The 22,804-nt window shown below is 59.2% G+C and overlaps 1 protein-coding gene across 3 annotated transcripts in view; it reads left to right on the top strand.

Annotated features, from left to right (window-relative positions):
* WWP2 (WW domain containing E3 ubiquitin protein ligase 2) overlaps positions 1-22,804 on the top strand; it is a 37,330-nt gene that overhangs the window by 7,459 nt on the left and 7,067 nt on the right. For 2 of the 3 annotated variants that reach the window (XM_065848375.2, XM_071814505.1), the window contains exons 5-13: positions 1,277-1,414; positions 2,091-2,187; positions 7,065-7,396; positions 9,997-10,195; positions 15,095-15,184; positions 16,968-17,142; positions 20,197-20,251; positions 21,912-21,993; positions 22,562-22,690. In XM_065848375.2, the coding sequence (XP_065704447.2) occupies positions 1,277-1,414; positions 2,091-2,187; positions 7,065-7,396; positions 9,997-10,195; positions 15,095-15,184; positions 16,968-17,142; positions 20,197-20,251; positions 21,912-21,993; positions 22,562-22,690 (1,297 nt within the window). Of the gene's footprint in view, positions 1-1,276; positions 1,415-2,090; positions 2,188-7,064; positions 7,397-9,996; positions 10,196-15,094; positions 15,185-16,967; positions 17,143-20,041; positions 20,093-20,196; positions 20,252-21,911; positions 21,994-22,561; positions 22,691-22,804 lie in introns of those variants that run through there. The other variant, XM_071814506.1, reaches the window with a different exon arrangement.

Raw genomic sequence — 22,804 nt, 5'->3', positions numbered from 1 at the left:
ACTGTGCCAGAGCCCTGCCTGCCGTGTGGTCCTCCCATCGCCCTGGGGATGCAGCCCTGTGGTGGCTGCTTTTGGGTGTACAGCTGTGGGACGGTGGGAGGAGTGCAGGCAGCCTCCTGGCCCTGTGCCCTGCTCCAGCAGTGCTGGGTGCTGGTGGCATTCAGGGCCACCTCTGGTGCTGTGGCAGGGAGCTGTTGGGAGGAGCTGGGAGGTGGTGGGTTCTGTCCCGGGGTGCGTGGAGGCAGAGCTGTGGCTGCCAACGTGTGTCAGTGGAGCTGGCTCTTGGAGCAGCTGCTGGGTGCCCCAGCACCATGCGACTTGTTGGCTCCCCTCCCCACCGGGGCAGCCCCTCACTCCGTGCCCAGGGGAGAACAGGAGCTGCGTTCTGGGGCCATTACCCCTGAGCAGAGACGCCGTGTCCAGCTGTGTGTGGAGCTGGGCCTGGCAAAGTCTCGCTGAGCTGCTGGAGCCAAACTGGCTGGGGAGGGAGGGGAGTGGAGCTGGCAGCTGCCTCAGGAGCCTCCCATCCTATGGCACCCACTCCAGAAGCTTCTGCTCAGGCGAGCTGATGGCGTTTCTGTGCAGTTGGGGCAGCCCTTTGTGCCGGTTGTGTTCAGTGGAACTGAAACATAGGGATGAGGATGCAGGGATGAGCCTGAGCTTTTCCTTTGCTGTGTACCTGGGTTTTCTAGGTGGCATGAGGATCTCCTAGCTCTGGGAGCTGCTGCTTGCTCCTCTGCAGCCAACCAGGACTGCAGGCACCCTTGGGCATGTGGCCATGAGCTTCATGTCCCGGGTACCTGCCTGGTGGTCACCCTGACGTAGGACCCTTCTTGCCTCATGTGTTGTGCCAAACCAGCGAATCCCTCAGCTTTCCTGCCCCGGTGTCTCCTGCAGCCCCAGCTCTGGATCCGTGGTGTCTGGACTGTGCTGCAGCTGGGGGCCCCGGGGTGGCTCCCCCCACACAGGGACCCCACTTTGGCAGCAGTGGCTGGTGATGAGGGTCTTTCTCGGGAACTGATGCTGGGGCTGGCCACATGTCTTCTGGTCATGCTGGTGGGTCCCTGTAGGTGTGGGTCCAATACCGGTGGTGCTCACTGGGACAAGTGGCCCTGAGGGAGCAGCACATTGTCCTTTGAGGGTGTGGGGAGGCCTGGAGGGAACCAGGAGGCTGAGGTCCTGTCCCATAGGGGAAATGGGGTGATGGAGCCATCATGGCCAGCATCCTGAGTGGTGACTTCTGTTCTCTTTCTCCACATCCCCTCATCCCTTGCAGTGGAGAACAGGCAGCTGACCCTGGACCTGCAGACGGAGAACAAAGGCAGCGTTGTCTCCGGTGGAGAGCTGACGATTTTCCTGGATGGGCCAGCTGTTGATCTGGGAGCTCTGCCTAATGGCAGCGCCACGACAGAGGGTGAGTGCGCCCGTCCCCATGTGCACGCATCAGCTCTGGGCTTGATGCGGCAGGGACAGGAGTGGGGCTGGGAGTGCGGCCCCCGGGACCGCTGAGCGAGATCCCAGAGCCAGCAGCCACCTCCTCCCCAAGGCACAGCCCTGGGCTTGCCATGGCAGTGACTGTGTGGTGGGGCAGAAGCAGGAGTGTCGACAGGCTCATGCTGTGCATCCCTTCTGGCGTGAGAGGAGCGACCCTTCCCCAGGCCCTCTACAGCCACCTGTGCAGCTCAGCCCCTTCCCTCGCTGTCCCCCCTGGGCTGGGGAAACGGCATCTGTATTTAATGAACCACTCAGAAAAGGGCTCCCTGTGGCAGAGAGTGTGCGAAGACACAGGCTGGTGTCTGACCTGTGTGGGCTGCCTGAGGAGTGACAGAGCCTGTGCAGGGCAGAGGCTGGTGTGCTGCTTTCCCTCAGCTCCTTCTCTTCCTCTCTGGGAGATGAAGCCTGTTGCACAGCAGTGGGAGAGGAGAAGAGCATGAGGGCAGGGGCTCCTCATGTGACGGTCGGTCTGTCCTGTCGTGTACAGGGCTGCTGAGCTTTTGGGTCTCCTTTCTGGAACGAGGGAGGCAGGAAGGAGGGTAGAATAAGTAGGCGCCTCAGTCATTTTCTTCACCCACTTTTTCTTGCCTGTTCAGGGTCCCAGGTACCTGGCCAGGACCCTGGCAGCATGGCTGTGGCCACAGAGGGCAGACACCAACCTCCCAACGCAAACTGCTTCGGGAGCAGACCCAGGTAAGGCTCCCGTGCTGGCAGCACCATCTGTCCGCTACTCGGTGTTGCTGTGGCTGTGAGGCAGCTGGGAAGTGTCCAGGTGACCCTTGTGCAGCAGAACCTGCTCCAGATCTTCCAGTGAGCCCCCCACGGGAGAAGTGGGGCAGGGGGACACTGGCTGACCTGGGCACAGCAGAGCTGGGCAGTGGCCACACAGCCAGGGTGTGACTGATCTGCGCTTCTCGTAAAGTGGTTGTTTCTCAAGGAATATCAGGTCTATGTTGGCCCAGACAGTTTCTGCTGGTTGCTCTACTGGCAGCCAGAGGAAGGGTCTGCTGGGAGATGTGGGGTGAGCTGTGAGCAGGCTGTTTGGGGATTATGGGGACCCCAACTCCTGCCTCTAGCCCAACCAGGAAGCAGAATGTCCCTTTGGGTGATGGTCACAGGCGGATCCTTCTGAAGGCACAGAGGGAGCAGGCGGAGCAGAGCTGCAGGGAAACAGCAGCTGCTTCCAAAGGAAACGAGCCTCTCGGGCACCAGGCCACCCGGCGCCTGGCGTGGGGCCGGTCGTGCCTTCTTGCCGGGCTGCAGCGGCTCAGCACTGCTCCGTTTGCAGCTGTGGTAACTGAGAGATGTGTCACACTGTCAACATGGACTTGAATTTAACGCCTATTTATATTTCCAAAGTGTGGCAGGGGTCCAGCAGCCCATGCAGATGTTCTGCTGAGGAGCGTCTGCCTGATGAGAGGCTCTGCCTGTCCCCAGGCTTGGAGAAGAGAAGAGAGCAATGGGGGCTCAGCAGTGAGCCCCACACCTCGAGTTCTTCTGTTCCTTCTTCAACTGCCAGGCACATATAAGTGATGAGTGAAGGGAAGAAATGTTTTCAGTTCTAAGACGTGACCCTGGCCCTTCGTGTCATGTGTTCGTCTCTCACCTGAGGGGGAATGGGGTGGGAAATTGGGAACAGGTTGCTGAACACAGTTCGTGCCCTTTTGTTGTGGCTACTCCTCTTGAGTCCCACTGTCCCAGTGTTAAAGCCTCCTGAGGGCTGGAAGTGCCCAGTGTCCTGACAGGAGCTGGGCTTCGTAGCTGCTCAGCAGATACCAGTTGGTGCCAGAAAGCAAAGAAAGGTATGGTTTGGAAGGCTCAGCCTGGTAAATGCTTACTCCTGATGCCCAACTGCTTTCCAGTTATCTGTAACTAGTTTTGGGTTCTGGTGTCATCTTGACCTGTGAGTGTGTGAGATCAGTGTGGTGAGGCCATGCTTCTGCAGGGACCTTTGGGGACCTGCTGGGTGTGCCTGCAGTCACCAGAAACATGTGGCTGCTCTGGTACGGGAAACATCCCAGCTAGTTTTCAATTCCTCCTAGATTCCCCCCAGTTTAGGGTTGTTCTGGACGTAACTCCATGGTTTGATGTAGTACAGCTGCATGGGGCAGAGCATCGCTGTGCGGACCCACTGTGGTGGTGGCTGCGTTCTCTGGAGGGGAGCACAGGTCCTTCACACATGGAATGCTGTTTGATGGTTGCTCTGTTTATACACAGCACTGTGTTTATTTTCACAGGCTTGGTGATGGATGCTGGCAAACTTGCTCGCAGGCAGGATGGAAAGAAAAGGGTCATTCTTTGCCCCTCAACTATTTCTACACTGTCCCCTAGAGGGAAACTGCTTGATCAGGGCTTCTCTTTCTTCTCCTGAACAAATGTCATCTTGGGATTTGCTGCTAACCTTGGTGACAGGGTGTGAAATTCCACAGCCCTCTGTGTGGAGAGAAAACAGAGCTCAGAGGTTCCAGCTGAGAGCTGGTGCCGTGGGTGCCAGGAGAGTTGCTGTGGTCCCCATTTGTCTCGTGGTGGCTGAAGGGCCCCTCTGCCAGCAGGGAGTAAAGTCACCTGGTCCTGTACAGGGGCTGCAGCTGCCATTGTGATCTAGAGGTAGATCTAGCCATGGGAAAGTGCTGTCACCTGTCGCAAGCTCGTGCAAACCCAAGTGGTTTCTTCAGTGCAGCAGCTCCGTGTTCTCTGCTGTGTGTGTCCAAATGTCACTGCTCACCCAGCAACGGGCACAAGTGTCCCCAAGAGCAGACGGGAGATGCTTCTCCGGGGCACTCAAAGTATTTCCCTTCCTGACAGCCCTCGTGCTGCAAAGCCCCACGGATGGCTGCGGGATGTCCCCAGGCACGTGGCCTCTGGTGTCACACAGCACAGGGACAGACCAGGGGAGCTGCCAGCAGCTGCAACCCTGGCACGGGCAGGAGAGATGTAGGGATGCTGTCCACTGCTGCCGAGGGGCTGGGGGCTGCTCAGTGCCCCACAGAATGAGCCATGAGATGGGTCTGGGGACAATCAGAAGGGAGGAGTTGACAGGAATCAACTGGGTTTGGGGTTTTGGAGCCAGACACCTCTTCGGCTGCACATCCTGCTGCTGTGGGGCGAGGGAGTGCTCCTCCTGCCCAGCTCCAGGGGCTGGTACCCGAGTGCCACTTGTCCCCAGCGCTGTGGGCATGAGGGCTGGGTGCAGGGAACACGGCTGCCTCCTCCCCCTGCGCAGGGGCAGAGGATTTCTTGGCTCCATGTTTCAGGAGCTGAGTCCCCGCAGCACTGGGGCTCTCCAGGTGGCTGTTCCTGCATCCATACCCAGGGCCCACATCAGCCCCTGCAGCCCAGGGTCTCTGCCTTGGCAGGAGGGGGCAGATGGAAGGTTGATGTCACCCTGGCTGATGCTACTTTCCTCCTCGGCATCTGCTCCCTCCGCCCTCCAGCCCAGGAGGGGCCATGGGCAGAGCACACCATGGAGCCGCCGCTCCATGTCCCCAGTGGGCAGGGGACAGCGGTTCTTGCTGGCCGTCATGACTGTGGGCTGTCCTCTGCGTACCCCACTCTGTCCCTCCGGTGTGGCTACGAGAGTCTGATCCCATCCCCACTCTGCCATGTTTTCTCCCCACTCCTATTTTAAGAGCCTGTTTCCAGCCCGGCTGTGCTTGCATGGCCTTGCTGGGTTTGTGTCCAGGTGTCTATTAAAAGACAATGCCCAGATGGGAACTTGTGTGGGAGGGCTGGACTGGGCTGGGCGGCAGGATGGCTAATTCAGGCCTGGTCACCCTGTGTGGCTGCCTGGCAGCCTGGAAACATCCTGTTTTGGTTTCTAAAAACTCTCTGGGCAGCACTTAGCTCATCTGTGCGGAGAAGGGCAAGGACCAGGTCCCTTCCATGCCACAGGGCAGCTCCTGGTGGTGCCACCTGCCCGCGGTGTCATCTGCCTGCTCCCCTCTGGCCAGGGCTAGGGGTTGTGCCGCCTCCTGACCTCACCACAGGGTGACTATGTGGCTGTGGGTCCTGGGCAGCTTTTGGGAGGTCCTGGTGCCGGTGTGCCCCTCTGAGCCCCATGGCCCAGCAGTGGGGGGCCACCTGCTCCTCCAAACCCAGGGAGAGGAGCCCGTTCTGTGCCTACAGCCACTCTGAGTCCCCCGGTGCTGGTGGCCACAGCAAATCCCCAGCACACAGTGGTGTCCTGGGGACAGCCGGGGTTTGTGGGGCCAGTTCCCCACCCAAGGAGCCCCTCGAGGAGCCCCTGCATGGGGCTGCTCTCCTGGGAAGATCCAGGGCTGGTCAAAGTGGTCTCAACAGCTCCTCCTCACAGACCGCTCTGCCCATGGCTCTTATCCGATCTATTTTCAACCACCGTCTCCTGCTTTCCCGCGTCGCCTCCCGGTCTCAGCCGTTCCTCTGCCCAGTGTCAGGAGGAACTTCGGAGCGAGTGGGAGGAACCCGAGGCTCTCTGGAGCTGGTGAGGGTGGCATGACTGAGGCTGTGCCTTGTCGCTGCCAAGCTGCCGTCCCCTCCCAGCTCCAGCCCTGAGACGTGGGGACAGTTTGTGGGTTTTGACCTTTTAAGGAGAGAACTTGGCTGGGTGACTTCCCAATCCCTGCAGCCGATGTCCCGGCTGCCATCCTGGGTGGAGGTGGCTGGGCTCTGCCTCTGCTTCCCTGACCCCCAACACCGGATGGCAGTGTCCCACGTCCCCCTCCTAGCTTGCAGCAGTGACCAGGTTTCTCAAAAAACCTGAAACCCAGCCCTTCCATGCGTGCCCTCGGGCTGCTGCAGGGGACGGATGGTGGGGTGGGAAGGTTTGCTCGGGGGTGCTGCAGACACTGCCTGTGGAGGCCAGGCTGCCCTGGCCATGGCAGCCCCTGAGTGTTCAGGTTGTCACCCAGTTAAGGGGACGCACTGGCAAGGGAGCTCCAGTGTGGCACAGAGAAGACCCCTTTGTGAGCTGGAGCAGCCACATCTGTGCTGCTTGCAACCTGTGCCGTGATTTGGGCTCCCATCTTTCCCAGCTGCTGGTTTCCCCCCTGCAGGGTCAGGACTGTCCCAGCAGCAGGGGACATCGGCACCTTCCTCACCTGCTTTGCACAGGGCTTGTCGCTGGGCAGGGGTACGATGGGGGTTCCCACCGGCGCCGGCCGTGGCACTGCAGTGCAGGAGCTGGTGCTGGCGCAGGATCTCTCCTGGAGCTTTACTGCAAGGCTGGAACGAGCAAACTGCTGGCAAGCCATGACGATTGGGTGCTGCCCACAGGTTTCTGGCTGTGAGTGCCCGGGGCTGTTCCTCAGCACATGAGGCAGGCAGGGTGAGCACCCACAAATAAAAGCAAGGTCACTGTCACCCAGGTTACTCCTCCATGGGACTGTGCACAGCAGGCAGGTGCCAGGACCCGTGGCTGGCAGGTCTGAGTGAGCAGTATGATATTTGTGGCGCTGCTGGAGGAGCGGGGGCTCATGTCTGCGTCCCGGCCATTTCTGGGGGAGGCTGATGGCTGTGCTGGGGAAAAGCGGGGGCGGCATTTTCTTTGTGAGGCCCCTGGTGTGTCTCACCTCCTGTGTTTTTTTCCCTTCCAGGACACACCGACATGCAGCTGGAGTGACCCGGCAAAACACGGGGAGTGGAGAGCAAAGTCCCAGCGCCAGGAGCCGGCACCGGCAGCCGGCCAAGAGCGTACAGCACGCGGGCATGGCCAATGGCACGGCCACCAGCACAGCCCACGGCATGGCCAACGGCACGGCCACCAGCATGGCCAGCACCACAGCCCGCGGTGTGGCCAACGGCACGGCCACCGCCACAACCCACGGCATGGCCAATGGCACGGCCACCGGCATGGCCAGCAGCACAGCCCATGGTGTGGCCAACGGCACGGCCACCACCACAGCCCATGGCATGGCCAACGGCACAGGTGAACACTTGCTCTGGGGAGTGGGGGGACGGCACTTGGGGCTGCGCTTTCTGGGAGAAAATGAATTTCTGCTGAGATATGGATCTTGTAGTGCCTGCGGGTTTTCTCCCTGTGAATTGATTGATTTTTATTGATTTTACTTTTGATAAGCTGGGCAGCTCTGCACAGCAGGCAGGTCTGCTCTGGCAGGGTCTGCCTTGCCTGTTGTGAATTATTTCTGTGGCTTCTCTCTGGAGGCCCCTGACAGAAGACCTGCATCCAGCTGCACGTTTTTGGCAGAATACTGGGACAGCAACATCACCAGTGCCACAGCAAGGAGGACAATTGTCACAGCTGAGTGGTCTTTTTTCAGGGTTGGGAACGTTTAGCTGAATTTGCCCCTCAGTCTTCAGCAAAAATGCTCTGAGCTCTTTGCCCGCTGAGGCAGGGAGGAGCAGCTGTTGAGCACCACACAAACCCACCTGCAAAAGGGGACTGGTTCTTACACCAGGGGGTATTTCTGGAAGAGTTTCTCTTGTCCTTTCTTGGTTTTGTCCACAAAACCCTAAGTACCTTGTGGCATAGAGACTGGGACCTGCTCAGTGCCTGATTACGAAGCTACAAGCAGTTTATCCAGTGTCCTTTTTGGAGCCGGTGAGCAGCACGGCATCTCCCGCTCCCCTGCTCTGCTTTTGCAGGCAGCGCTGTCGTTTCTCTCGTGTTTAGCAGAGACCTGGAAGGAGAAGCAGAGTGCTTCGTGCTGGGTAGAAGGAAAGGAATATTCCTCAAAAAGAATATTTTTTTTTTTTTTAATTCCATTTCGTTGGAAAAGCTGGAGCAGTGCCATTTCAATTTTGCCAAACCCCACGTTGGGAAGGAGATGGGGAGTGGAAGGCTGGTGGAAAATGCTGCCGTTCAGCTGTGGCTCCCGCGTTGTGCTCTCCTCCCGGGACTGCAACTCGTCTGTGCTGTACCAGGAGCGACAGCCGTGCGGTGTCCCCTGCACTCACCGGCCCTTCCAGTGTCCTCGCTGTGCAGGGGACACTCCCTCAGGCTGCGGCCAGACTTTTTGTTCCTGAGCACAACTTGGCTCCTTGGCTTTGGTTTGTTTAAAACATGTTTTATTGGCCCAGCCCCAGCTTCCATGGTGCCTTTATGACCGTGCTGTCCTCGTCACTGTTTACCACTCACCACCCTCCATGTCTCCCTTGAGTCCTGTTGGCGATGATTTCATGCTTGAGAATGGGAGAGGAGTGTTTTGGGTGGCTGGGGTTAGTGCTGGACACCTTGTTTTGCACTCTGTGGAATGCCTCTAGAAACCATCCTCCTCTTCAGTTTAGTCCATTTCAGTGCCATTATCATGGTTTTTGTGCAAGAATGTCCCCTTTACATTTGTCACTCACAGCTGTGATTTCATCTGACAATAAAAGGAGATTATTTCACAGCACATTTTGTGCCCAGCTCTGGCTGTGTTCCCCTGGAGCCTTCCTTATCAGGTAAACTTTGGGTCAGCTTTTCCACTGCTTTGTCTGGGACCAAGATCAATCCGATCCCAGTGCAGTTACCTGGGTCGCTCTGCAGGTTTCCTTTGAAGACTGGCACAATGCAGTTGAAGCTTCTAAAACTGCTCTTTCCAGGGCTTCCTGGAAATGAGCGGCAGTCAGGGACTCCTCAGCTGAGTGCTGCCAGAGTCCGTGGGAGCTGGTGTGAACCTGGGGATCCTGGTTGCCTGCGGCTGCCGATGCTGGTACAGGACTCTCCGGCGCTGGGGTTGCCGTCCTGCTCCCCTTTGTGCAGGAGCCTCCCGCATGGTCTGCCTCTGCTGGAGCCTCTGTAGTTCTTCATTGTCCCATCTGTGGGTTTACACTTTTGAGAGGTTTTTTTCCTACAATACTTCTAAAAACTTGGGCTTATAGACACAGATGGTTCCCTTACAGTTTTCTGCATTTCTCAGCTCTCACTTGTGTAGCTCTGTCTGCATCCCTTACTCCTTTGATGCATGTTGCTGATTTGTTTTTAATGCTTTTGCTTTGCTGCTGAAGCCAGGATGTCTTGCAGCGAAAGCCATCCTCTGCCGGGCTGCTCAGTCTCAGGGTGTTTTGACTGTTTCATAAATATTCGTCAAACAAATTCCCTTTCATTTTTTTGGTCTGCATTTTCCTCATCAGTTCTCTTTGTGATTTTCCTTTGCTCTGTCTCTTCCCCTCCTCTTTTCCCAAAGTTCAGTGGAATCCAACAGCGCTGAGCTCTTGCCAGTGCAGCTGACGTGCTGGGCCTGGGCTTCCCTCTGCCCGGGGGGACACGCTGCACCAGCGCCTTCTGAGCTCCTGCTCCTTCCCCGAATTCCCATCAGGCCCGCAGCATGTTTGCAGGTGGCAGAAGTGGCACTGAGCACAAACGCAAAGTGCCCTCTGCTTTTGTCCCGGGACGGAGGCAGTGGCAACAGTTCCAGAGGGATCTGGCTGCTGGGTGAAAGAGCTGCTGCTGTTGCTGGCATCACCGCTGGTCCTGTGCTTGGTGGCAGTGGCTGCTACCCGCCGTGTGCTCCGCTGCCAGCGCAGCGTGGGTGCTGTCCATCAGCCCTTTTGGGGTGCTAACATTTCTGCCCTCTGCCTTTGCAGTGAACGGCGACGCAGCAGGTGCTGCAGAGAGTGAAGAGGAGAGGCCGGCAGCAGTAGCCAGCACACCGACCCCGGGGAGCAGGGCTGATGGCTCCGGCGCTCCTGCCGTGCCCAGTGTCGGGGAGGCCGAGGAGGCCTCCAGCTCCAGCACCGCACCAGCCCAGGCAGCTGTGCCAGCCCCCGACGCTCTGCCCCCTGGGTAAGCTGCTCTGCCTCTGCTTCTGCTTGTTCCCCTGATGGGCCAGCGGGATGGGGAGCCCCTGGCCCTGGGGCGGGAGGCATGGCCCTGGAAGGATGGCTGCAGGCACACAAGCAAACTGGGGCACTGCTGTGTGCTGGGAGAAGAGGATGGCTGAGGGAAGGGGCTGTGCTGCAGCAGGAGGTGGTGGAAACACTGGTGACAGCAGAGCAGAGAGGGTCTGGGGTGCCTGTTGGGGGTCACTGTGCCATGCTTGCCAGGCGCAGCTTGGCCTCCCCTGGCTGAGCTGTCTGGCGGGGCCTTGGCCGTTGTGGATCCCTCTTCTGTGCTGGGGTCTGATCCGCGTCCGCTGTGGGTCCCTGGCGTAATAAACGGTGAATTGTATCTTTGTAGCGAGCAGCCACTTGGTGTTGGTACCTGCGGGAGCAGCAGAGCCCTCAGCTCTCCTGGGGCTGCTACAGGGAGCAGCCAGAGGAAAGTGCATGAGGGGTCAAGCAGGGATTTCCAGGGAGCTCCCGCTGAGCAGGGGGACGCAAACATGCATTCCAGAGACACCGTGGGGACATTGGCTGCTGCTGGGGGCGGTGACAGAACCCTCGGGTGGCTGTGCCTGTTCTCCCTGGTGCAGATGCTCTGCATCCTCCTCCCTGGGTGGCGGGGAAGGGCAGGGAGCAGAGCTGGGGCTGGCAAGCAGTGCCGGTGGGCTCAGCTCACTCCATGCTGCCACCGGGTCCTTCTCCGATGCATTTCATACACCTTTAATTCCGTATTGAAAATGCAGAGTGACGAGGGGGGGGTTGAAAATGGCTTGTGTTTCAGGTGAAGAGAGCTGTTTATTTTCCTTCAGCTGAGGTGATGCCTGGAAGGTCAGGGCCTGCTCGCATGTCAGTCACAGGTAATTAGGGTTAACGGCTCAGCGTGTATGAGGGTTTCTGTTCTCCTGCCTGGACCCTTCCTGTTTCCAGGCAGCTGGAAAAGTCCAGTACTCTGAAAAAGGTCTTTATTCCACCAGAGCTCATGCCCCTTTCTGCTCCTACCAGGTAGACTGGAGGGCTCCTTTCCCCACCTCTGTGCAGCCTGAGGTGCAGACAGGCTGCTGATTCTTTCGCAGGCTGCAGAGGAGCTCACACTATCTCCAGATCAGGGTTTCTGGAGGCTCAGGGAGGTGCAGATGATGCTTTCTAGAACATGCAGACTTGCATTTACCTGGTCCCACGGGGTGGAAGGGTGGCCCATGCCCGTGTCCCCATGACAGAAAATCGTGTGTGTCGGAGCAGGGAGGAGGATAAAGCTGCTGTGCTTTGGGACGCGGATGGAGAAGAGAGGTGAAGGCGCAGTGAGCTGTCCCCCAGGCTGAGCCAGTGGGACTGGGATCTCTGGTGACTACTCTGTGTGTCTGTCCCTCCCTGCGCTGGCGTGGGGTGTGCAGGAAAGGAGGGCAGCAGCCCCTGGCATGGGCTGTCTGAGCCGCCTACTCACACAGGACTGGCTGGGGCAGCAGCTGACCCACTCGTTCAGCTGGAGACCAAACCAGGGTCTGCCCATGGGACTGAGAGCAGAGAATTGGGCCTGTTGAGGCATGCATGGCATGAACGCTGCCCCAAGAGCTGTCAGGCCGGGCTCTGGGCTAACGGGTTTGTTAAACGGGGATTTGCTAAACTGGGATTGCACAAGACGCTGTGGCCCTGATGTGGTGTAAATGAGCTTCTGGCAATCTCTTGAGAGCTGATGTGGGGCAGCTGTTTTTCGACTGGCTCACCACATCAGGGCATTGCTTTGCTGGGGTTGGGTCCAGCTTGGGAGCCGGGTGGCGGGGCTGGTGGGGGCAGTGGCATCCTGGGCAGAGGGGGCGCAGACAAAGCCAGGCCACCACAGCTCTGGCAGCAGCATGCTCTGCACAGGGAGGAGCAGGACAGTCCCGTGCTGGGACAGCTGTGCAGAGAGCGCTGTGGAGCCCAGGAGCCATCTCTCTGGCTCTGCCACTTGCAGGAGCAGCGTCCCCCGCAGAGCTGCCAGCTGCTTCAGAGACGGAAAGTTGTTGTGTCCCTCTTGCTTTCTGTAGGGGCTCTGCCTCATTCCCTGAGTGTCTCCTTTCATTGTGGGAGTGCGGAGAACCCTCACGCTCTGCTTCCCTTGGCTCTGGAGGGCAGCAGCTCTCCCCGCTATGGGTGTGCTGAGCCCTCGGCTCGTGCCGAGCTGCGGGCACATGGAGCCAGGAGCCACTGGGTTCATGTGGGGATTCAGAGCTTATTTATCCTGCTCAGAGAGCTTTCTCCAAACATCTGCACCAGATGTGGTGGGCACAGAGGCATCTCTCACACAACTGGGAGTCTGTTCTAGGGGCTGGAGGGTGCTGGAAGGTGGTGTGAATAATTCCAGCCTTGATAGTGCCCAGAATCTCATTCACATCCTCCTGGCTGGGCAGTGTGTTTCCTCACGCAGACAGGGAGCACGGGTGGCAGAGGAGCAGCCAGTCACCATGCTTGAGGCCTTTGGGGGGTCCCGGCTCTCACGTGGGGGTTTGTTTCCAAGGGGACCGATAGCCAAAGCGGGGACGGCGTTAGAGCCGCTGGCTCCTGCATCTGGTTCCTATCAGTGATGATGCTGCGCGGGGACAGACGGTCGTTAGCGCGCTGTGCACAGGCGCTGTCTCGCCCGCACAAAGAGGTGCATTATACCGCCTGGCAGAGGCGTGGGCTGCGGTTTCTTGCATAAGGAGGGCGTTTTGTTTGGACTGCGGGGCTGCCTCAGCGCTGCTGCTTCACCCGTCCGTGCCTCACTGGATCTGCTGCCGTCGCAGCCTGGGGAGCAGCTGCAGGGCAGCGAGCAGGGCTGACGTGTCGTGCGTGCGGCAGCGGCACGCGTGGATGAGCTCCCACCACCAGCGCTCGCCGAACCGCCGATCTGGTGGCCATGTGGCAGCAGGCACGGGAGAGGGACACCGGCTGGACTTGGGGTCCCCAGGGGAAAAGCTGGTTGTCATACATGTCCCTGAGCTGTCCCTCGTCAGACAGGAGATGGGAGGCAAGGCTGTGAGGAGCTGGGCGAGGGTCTGAGCACGGGAGGGTTGTCCCCAGTGCCTCTGTCTCTCCGACCATTGCCAGACGTCAGCAACAATAACAGTTCATCACAGCTTGCAGTTTCACATGGTGGTTCAGTGTTCACAGGGCGAGGCAGCCCTCTGCAAATTTACTTTTCAGATCAGAAGTGAGCTGCTGACCTGGGGAGTACGTGAGCTTGTCATGTTTGTGTAGAGTGTGAGATGGGGACCGAGGACATCGGTCAGTCGCTGCCACCTGCAGCAGCTCTCCCCGTGCTGCAGGGCTCTTTGCAGTCACAAGGGCTGCCAGAGGAGTATCTGAGGGATCCAGCTGGATCCCGAGCCTGGCATTCACGTTTCCCTCCTGCTTTTGGGGAACTGGCTCTTCTCTCAGAGTTCAAGGTTGCTTCTGCCTAGGGCAGGGGTTCTCCAGATGCTGGACCATTGAAGTCCCCAGCTGACATCATGCTGCCAGGGCTTGGAAACACAGCGGCAGCTCTCCCCATTTCTGCCTTCTCACCTTTTGAGAGCAGTGTCAAGGCTGTGGTCACCGTTTGGTGGCTTCATCCTCCCCTGAAGAGGTTTGTGGGTGAGCAGGGACCATGTGAGCCTGGGCGATAGGGCATTAGTGCTTAGAGCATCTCCATCACAAGCGCTGCTTGCTTACTGCAAGCCTGATTTGTTCCTTTGCTGTCACAACACAAGCTGGTATATTAATTTCCTAGAGATTTTTGTGGCAATTGAGGCTGAAGATTGAACTGGGAGAGGAGCTGTGGGAGCAGAAATGTGGCAGAACACTATCCCTCAGTAGCTGCTGGCTCACCTCTCTCTGCTGCAGAATGAAAGTGGACAGGGAAGTGTGATGCTCCACAGAGCTTTTACCTTTGCCAGGGCGATCGCTTTCGTGAATGAATGAAGGCAAAGGATGGTTTTCAGTGTAGCTGTTCAAAGCCAGGCCTCCCTGTCACTCCGGCTGCCCTCAGGGGCCAGCTCTGAACCCCATGCCTGTGGCCACACAATGTTTTTAAACCTTATCTGTCAGCAGTGAGCAGGAGGGCTGCCAGGGAGAAAATTCAGCCCCGGCCCAAGCTCAGAAGCTCCCCTTGAAAGATGTATTAAGAGAAACCAAACAAAAACTACATCAGAAACTCACAGGGCATAAAGCTGACCCTGCGTGAAATCTTACTCCAACCCTCCTACTTTCTGGAGGAAATGAGGAATTTATGCTCCAAATTATGCCTGTTTTCAGACAGCAGACTGCTGCAGCACCTCTCCGATAGCCTTGATCTAGCTAGCCAAAATGCCATGCAGACCTGCTCTCATTCTTGATTTTAAACCGAAGTTAGAATGCTGTAGCTAGGCAGTGTGAGGAGGTAGGTTTGCTAATCCACCAGATGCAGCTCTCTGGACATTCTTGGTAATAAGGTGATTATTAATTATTCCCAGCTCACTGTTCTGCAGGGGCAGCTGGGCTGCACAGCTGTGGGCCGAGCCTGCGGGCACACACTCTTACAGCTTTCCTGGGGAGGCTGTTGGGCATGATTTAAAGCAAAGGTCCCCGTGAAGTGCCGCCTGTTGTGCGACTCCAGCTGTTGCTGCCCTGTGGGTGCCAAGGCTGCTGGATCTACAGGGCTTGTTCCAGCTGAGACCCTTCGCTTCACCACGTGTTTGGGGAGAGGACAGGCGCCGTGTCATCAGCCTCTGTGTTCCTCCATGTGGCCTCCCCCGGGTGCTGCTCTCCCCAGGGAGCCCTGCAGCAGGGACTCACTGTTGGTTTGGTAGCTCCACCTTGGCCAGGGTTCAGTCTCCGTGCAAGTGTCAGCTTTCTTATGATTATGATGTTGTTGTTTTTCTTGCAGGTGGGAACAGCGAGAGCTGCCTAATGGTAGAGTCTACTATGTAGATCATAACAACAAGACCACCACGTGGGAGAGACCTCTTCCTCCAGGGTAAGGGACTCTGCGGCAGCCAGCGTCTCGCATATTGAGCTAACTAGTTATGTCAGGTGTGCAGGAGTCAGCACAGAAGGGGAGAAGGGTGTTGGTGATAGGAAGGTCTTTTCTTTCCTAAAAAGAAGTGGGGTGAGATGACCAAGTGTTCACTGGCCTGAAAGCACACCCTGTATCCTCAGAAAGGTCTTTTCATCATTTGTAAAAAGGAAAAAGCTTTCCCATCTGTTGCATTTTCACCTCTGCTAGATGATTATTTGTTTAAACAGTCCATGGAAATCACTGAACACTTGACCAGCAGTGCAGCCGTGTGCGGGCAGGGCAGAGGAGTGGCCCTTTGGGATGGGGTGCCAGCAAAGTCCCCCCAGGACCAGAGACGTGGGCCTCATGTCACCTGGAAAACAGATGCTTGTAGATGAGAAGTGAGCTGCCGGTGAGCAGAACCAGGCATGCTCAGCGTGCCCCAGGCCTGGACCCTGTGACTCTCTTGGGGAGTCTGTTATGTTCTCAGCTACGTTGGGGGATGCTTGTGCTTGAGAAGATGCTGCTGCTCAGCTCTACGAGCCCAGCAGGGAGCGTTCTGCAAAGCTCATGTCCGTGGGCCATGTTTTCCTTTGCAGGAGCAAATGATCGGGTCACACAAGCCGTACGCAGCTCTGGGTGCCACATGCTTTCCAGAAGCTTGTTGAGTTCTCACCTCTTTGTGCTCCTAAAAGCAGAGAACTCGACACAGACAAACCCTTGTTGTTCTTTAAGCTGAGTTTGTTGGGGGCTGGGATGACTGGAGTGAGCTTTAACCACCAGCACAGTGCATGAAACACCAGCCTCTCCTGTTTCACAGGAGTTTCACAGGAGCCTCCAGGTCCCTGTGGGCACCTCTGCCTGCAGTTGAGCTGTGGTCTCTGCAGCCACTTTCTGATCCTACAACAGCTTGCAGTCTGTCTGGTGTGAAAGGCTGTTAGCTGGGAAGGCAGGTTTGGGAGCACCCCAGGTGTGCTCCTGCCTTCCCGCGCAGGTCTCCAGCCCTGTCGGAGGTCAGCTGTCTGGAGGGAATGCTTACAGCATCCTGGTACGAACTCTGCTGGTGTCCAGGCCTCATGTGCCCTTGCAGGAGCTGCTTCAGGTCTTGCTAGACTTTTGTATTTCCTTCTGGTGGATCCTGGTCTGAAAGAGCCCCCTCAGCTGCGAAACTGGTGATTATGCTGGAGCTGGGAACAGAGCCCTCATATTAAGGGGTGTCTTAGTCTTGTGAGAGGAGCCAGAGAGCAAGTGTCTCAAGTCAGGTTGTAGTGTAAGACTGACATGAAAAATCACAGTCTTCAGAGCTGGGCCCTTGGCCCTGGCAGCTCTCAGCTCTTCCTCCTCAGAGGACTGAGCTGCTTTTCTCACCCACGTTTCCAAGAGGCAGAACTCAGCCACAAATCTCCTGAGCCGCTGCATGGGGAGCAGAGGGGAGTGTGGCAGCTGGGGAAGGGCCTCACACCCAGCGCTCCTCACAGCTGGGCTTCCAACGCATTCTGGGACAGCAGCTGGATGTTCTCAAGCTGCTGCCGCATGTCTGTGGCCCTGGGGATGGCCCTCAGACGAGGGCAATGGGAGTTTCCTCGATGTGGGACCATGGGTCGTGCCCTCTGCTGTACCTTCCGATCTCTTCGGGGCTCCTCTCTGCTGTCTTCACACCAGCGTTAGTGTTGACGTGCCACACGGCAGCTGGAGGCACCTGCCAGCAGCACCCACAAGCTGTCTGGGGACAGACAGTGACATCTTCCTCGGATGTTTCCAGGTGGGAGAAGCGCGTGGATCCTCGAGGCAGATACTACTATGTGGACCACAACACCCGGACCACCACGTGGCAGCGCCCCACAGCCGAGTACGTCAGGAACTATGAGCAGTGGCAGTCCCAGCGGAACCAGCTCCAGGGAGCCATGCAGCAGTTCAGCCAAAGGTTCCTGTACCAGGTGAGAGCCGGGGCTGCGCTGGTGGGGGTCTCCCCCTGTTCTCCTGCCAGTTCCACCTATGAGACCCTCAGTGCGGGGAGGTGCTCGCTGGGCTGTGTGGGGTCTGTTGGCTCCACACTCGGACGGAAGCGCCTGTCAGCTCCTCCACTGTGTGCCGAGAACCCCGTGGGAGTAACTTTCTTTTTATAAAACAGCTTGCATGCCCCTGAAGGGCGGTGGGAAGTGTCCCCAGCAGCCTGTCCCTGGTGTCCCTTCAGTGCCAGTGTGGCTAGGCACACGCTTTCGCCCTTAGCCAGGCCTTGCAGCTGGCTTGCGAGGCTGGCAGGATTTGCTCGTGCTGTCGGAGCTGAGCAGACACTACGGGAGCTGTGGGAACCTGGTCTGTAGCAGGAGGGGCGGCTCGTGAGGCCGAGCTCATCCCTTCCCAAGTCTCCATTGGGCTGAGGACAGTGGCTTGGGTCCTGGGTGGCATTAGGAGCTGCAGGCCCAGGGTTCAAGCAGTGGCACAGTGAGGGCTGCAAGAGCTGGGGCACCAGAGAGCGCAGGGAACAAGCACTGCTGGGCTCAGCAAGTGTCCTCCTGCTTCTCCCACTTCTTCCCCTTGTTCCTGGTTTGGGCTGAGCAGCTCCATTTCCTCACCCAGGGGATGATCTCTCAACAGCCTGGTGCAGAGACACCCTTGTCCTGGTCTTGCTGTCACTGCTGGAGCCAGGACCTGGCTCCTGGCAAGCACCCTCTGATCGGTGGTGAGCACCCGCTGGTAACCAGGCCCATGCTGGCAGCCGCTGTGCTGCGGCGTGAATGGTGTTGGGGAAGCAGCCAGGCTGGTGCGTTCCTGCCTCCCGGAGCAGTGATGTCCTGGTGCTCTCTGCTGACAGCCGGCCGGGAGCCTCACAGGGCTGTGCCATGGTGTAAAACATGGCTCTTGGCAGCAGGCAGGGGTCTGGTGGGGCAGGTGCAGAGCGAAGGTGGGCAGAGCGGGGTGACCAGCTCCCCGTTGCCCTTTAGCTCCTCTCAGGGAGAGCCGGACGGTAGATGGGTGTCAGCAGCACAAGTGCGGGTGCAAACCCTATGCTGCAGTGGGGAGCTCGGGTTGGGGCGGGGGCAGAGTCTGCCCCCCAGTGTTGCTCTGCATGGAACACAACTGGGGCTGCTTGCGGGGGTGTGGGGGGCTGCCATGCCCCTCTCCCCTCCACCTCTCCCCAGACAGCTCTCAACACCTCCAGGCCTGGCAGCAGCAGCGGGACCCTCATGGCTCTGCTGCTGACCTGGGCAGGCGGCTGCTGAGGGGTGCAGGGGGGCTCCCCCCCAAGACCGAACCTCCTGTGGGCCCGTCACCCGCTCATGTCCCTGCCAGCGCTGGCCTCCAGCCCTGTGCAGCTCACCCTGGCTGGGCTCCGCAGAGCGCAGAGGGAGGGACTCAAGCTCCAAATTTAGCCTGATGAAACGGTTGTACTTTTTGTTTGGAGCTCCCCGCTGCCAGCAGCGATGGCTCCTGCTCTGCCTCCTTCCTGCGGGGGCTTTCTGCTTTGCCGAACCCTCCAGCTCCAGCACCCGGCTCCCTCCTCGTGGGGTGCAGGCTGATGAGAGGTGATGATCAGCACTGCAGCCCCAGGTGCCAGCAGAGACCCCTCTGTCCCTGCAGTGTCCCGGCACCCAGGGGTCCCGCTGGCATGCGAGGCTGGGCTGTTCGTGGGGTTGTGGGAGCTGTAGAGGGCTGACTCTCCCAGCTCTGCCGAGGGCTCTTGTGTCTCTGCCCTGTTAGTTCAATTTGTTATTCTTAGGTCACGGGGAGGTGGTACCTCGGGATGAGACTTGACTGTGTCTGTCCGGGCAGGGAGGGAGCAGAGGCTGCCCCCAAAGCCCTGGCTGCCAGGGCAGTGCCTCCTGCTCCCCATCGTGGTGTGGGGGGTCAAGTACAAGAGATGAAGCTCGAAGAGGCACACACTGTGCCAGCCAGGTCCCTGATGTGCCCCAGGACATCCCTGGGGTGCTGGGCTGTCATGGGACCTCCTGAATGCTGGTGGGGGTCCCTGGTACTATGAATAGTGGCCATGCCTGGGCCTGGAGCTTCCCCCCAGCCCCGAGCAGGAAGGACGGGATGGGCTGCGGGTGGCATCGCCTGAGCCCAGGCTGTGATCCTCAGCCCAGCATGCAGGGCTGGGACGCTGTTGGGACTGGGACATTGGTGGGACTGGGATGCCAGCAGGGCTGGGACGCTGGCCACTCTCCAGCAGCCGGGTTTCAGGAGATGCACTGAAAATGCCTTTTTGGTAACTCCATTTCGTATTTACCCACTGAAAGCACTTGCAGGCCTCCTTCTCCCCTGAACCCCCAACTGTGGGGCTGTGCCCCATCCCTGGGGACCTCAGCGGAGCCGGGGACAGGGGCTCAGCACAGGGGTGGTGGGGCCCCTCCGTCCTGCTCCCCTGGCCATGGGGCAGCCCCAGTTCAGGCTGGATGATGGCCGTGGCTCTGCCCACCCCGGGGCTGAAGAAAGGTGCTTTGTGCAGCGGCCCCCCAACCTGCTGGGGGGTGGCGGGCGCGGGGCCGCCCGTCTGGGCGGATGAATGCGGCCTCAGTGCGGCCCCCTGCGCCCCGTGGCCCGGAGGAGGGGGCCGCCGCCAGGAAGCACTGGGCGTGGACAGGGCTTGTGGGAATGATTTCATTGGAAAGGCCTGCGATATTTTTTCCCCTCTGGTGTGTGGTTCTTGGAGGAGGCTGGAGGTGTATCTGGTGGGGACGGCCGGCGGGAGCCGAGCAGCCGCGCACATCTGGACCTGCTGTCCCGTCCCGCGCGGCCCCTGCCCCGCCGCCCCCTTGGCTGCCCCAGCCTCTGTTTAGTTTGTGCTTTTTTTTTACTTTTTTTTTTTTTTCCCTTTTTTTTTTTGTTACCCCCTTGAGTGTGCAAGTGTTTTTTTAGTTCTCTGGAGCTGCGGGCCAAGGGGAGGTGAGTGGAAGCAGGGGCTGCACAGCTCACCTCTACGTTCCGCTCTTCCCAGGCATCCCTGCCCTGGTTTTATTTTGTGCTTTTGCCCTCTCTGTTGTCTCTAGTCGTCCGGCGCCCCATCCGACAATGATCCTCTTGGTCCTCTTCCTCCTGGCTGGGGTAAGTACTGAGCAGCCTCGCCTGCCTGCCTGCCACGGTGCTCGCTGGGGACGCTCCCCTGTCACCCGCCCTGTGGGGGGACACTGCTGTCAGAGGCTCCTTCGCCACCATCCCTGGCGTTACTGGGAGCGGTGGCTGGGGAGCCAGTGATCCCCACGCTCTGCTGCATGCGGGGCTGAGTCTGCCTGTGATTAGCAGGATCTCTGATTTGAAATCCAGCTTTTTTTCCTTTTTTTCCCCTTTTCCTGGAGGGGTTCCCAGTCTCTCTCAGCTACTGAATGCAGAAGTGCTTGTGGTTGTTCTTTTGGACGGGGGAGAGGTTGGGGATCCAACTCCTCGCTCTCCCTAGATCCCTCCTCTGCCGAGCAGGGACCCATTCTGCTGCCGCGCATGTCCCCGGGATGCTCTGCCCCATTCTTCAGTGGGACTGTCCTGCCCCCATGGCCAAAGCATCATGTGCTGGGACATTTTGAAAGGTCCCTGTGCCACCCCAGGGCACAGAGCCCCCTCTCCATGGCAGAGCATCCCTGGAAAGTGCAGGCTGGGGTGCTGGTGGGAGCGGAGGGGCTATGCTGTGCCAAGCAAGGAGGGCGGGAGCAGAGCTAGAACCGTGGGGAGCGTGGTGCAGGACAGAGGGGTGTCCCAAGGGCAGGGTCTCGATGGGAATGGGACTGGAGCCTTTGCTGTGCCACACTGGGTGGCCTGGCCACCTCCTGCGGCAGCGAGGAGAGGGGCCCTGTCCTCACTGTCTGCTGAGCAGACTGGGGGAGACACAGCTGTGTGCAGGGCTGAGCACCCTGGGGTGGGGGTCCCCAGGATGGATGGGGTCCCAGTTATCGCATGCAAGGTCTGCCTGAGCCGTGACGTGGGGGGGGCTGGGGCGGTGGTGGCCAGGGTGACAGGGCCGTGTGCGTGCAGGGCATCCCTCCCGGCATGGAGCGGCGTGCGGGGTGTGACGCGGGCATGTGGAGGGAGGAGGTGAGCGGTGTGGGGCACCGGGGAGGCAGAGCAGTGCTGGCAGATGTGCAGCAGCGCTGAGGGAGGTGTGTGGGGTGGGGGCTGGCGAGGAGGGAGAGGGTGCAGGATCAGCACTGGGCCAGGGCATGTGGGGCTCAGCCATGGCTGGGGGCACTTGCTCTGCTGAGCGTGCAAATAGTGTCAGGACAGGGGTGTCCAGGGTAGCATGTGGCACACACGGGGTGTGGGGTGGGGGGACCGTGTGCGAGGGGGCTCCTATGCAGCACATGTTGGATGCTGTGAGTACAGAGGGGCTGAGCAGCAGTGCTGGGGGATGCGGTGTGTGTTTCGTGCCTGTGTGCAGCAGAAGCGGTGCGAGTGTGCATGAGCTGTGTGCCTGCAGCAGGGTCGTGCAGGAGTGGGGACGTGTTGGGGTAAGCTCCTGGCCCTAGCCTGGCAGCGTGGTGACAGGCTGTCCCCTGCTGTGGCACCTCCCCACATGCTGGCCGTGGGGGCACTGCAGGAACCGGCCTTCCCGCAGCCGTGGCAGCTTGTGCACACAGGAGCGATGTCGGGGTTTTCTCCTGCCCTTTCCTGGGAGCTGGGGAGGTGGGACCGGGGTGCCGCCAAACTTCTCCTGTGCTGGGCAGGGGAGGGCTGGCCTGGGTGCTCCAGCTAATGCTTTCTCTTGCCTTTCTTGTAGAGAAGAGACAGGACAATGGGCGAGTGTATTACGTGAACCACAACACACGGACCACCCAGTGGGAAGACCCTCGCACACAGGGGTAGGCAGCCTACAGGAGAGCAGGGAGAATGCTCGCGGTGTCAGGAGGTGATGGGTTGAGGGTTCCGTGTGTCGGGGCACTGGGTGGGCTGCAGCACCGGGGAGCCAAAGCACTGAGAGCTGCAGGCAGGTCTGGAGCCCAGGAGGGTTGGATGCTGCAGCCCTGGGCATCACCGAGCAGCGCCTCTGGCTTGTGGGAGCTGCAGGTGGAGAGGAGGTGATGGAGAAGACTGCAGGGCACCTGGGTAGACAGAGGTGTTTGCTTCTTGCCCCGTCGCCTCCCCGCAGGGCTCTTCTCGGGCTCTCGAGAGCTCTGGACTGTTCTCCAGAGCCTGGCCCAGCTCTGCGCTGTGGCTGCCTCTCCTGCAGGTGGAGAGTGAAGCCAAGAGTGCAGCCTAGGCAATGCTGCTGTCTTGGGGTGCAGGCAGGTGCTCAGTAATCCCACCCCATGAATCCCTCCTGGCATGGAGCTGCAAATGGAAGGTGGTCCCCAAGGGCAGCGGTTCGGAGCTGGAGTTCAGGGTGAGATGCCCGAGGTGCCAGCCCAGTGGTCCTCTCCTTGTTGGCAGGATGATCCAGGAGCCGCCGCTGCCGCCCGGCTGGGAGATGAAGTACACGAACGAGGGCGTGCGCTACTTTGTGGACCACAACACTCGCACCACCACCTTTAAGGACCCACGCCCTGGATTCGAGTCTGGGTGAGCGTTTTTGAGCTGGGCCCCTTGCTCTGCAGCCAAGCAGCGCACCAGGAGCTGGGCCTGAGCTGTTGGCAGCTCTGCCTTCCCATGGTCGTGACGTGGGGTGGGGGAAGC

The sequence above is a fragment of the Patagioenas fasciata genome, chromosome 13, assembly GCF_037038585.1.
Source record: "Patagioenas fasciata isolate bPatFas1 chromosome 13, bPatFas1.hap1, whole genome shotgun sequence".
Taxonomy (NCBI): Eukaryota; Metazoa; Chordata; class Aves; order Columbiformes; family Columbidae; genus Patagioenas; species Patagioenas fasciata.
The sequence above is the reverse complement of the archived record's forward strand: the minus strand, read 5'-3'. Positions and strand labels throughout refer to the sequence as shown.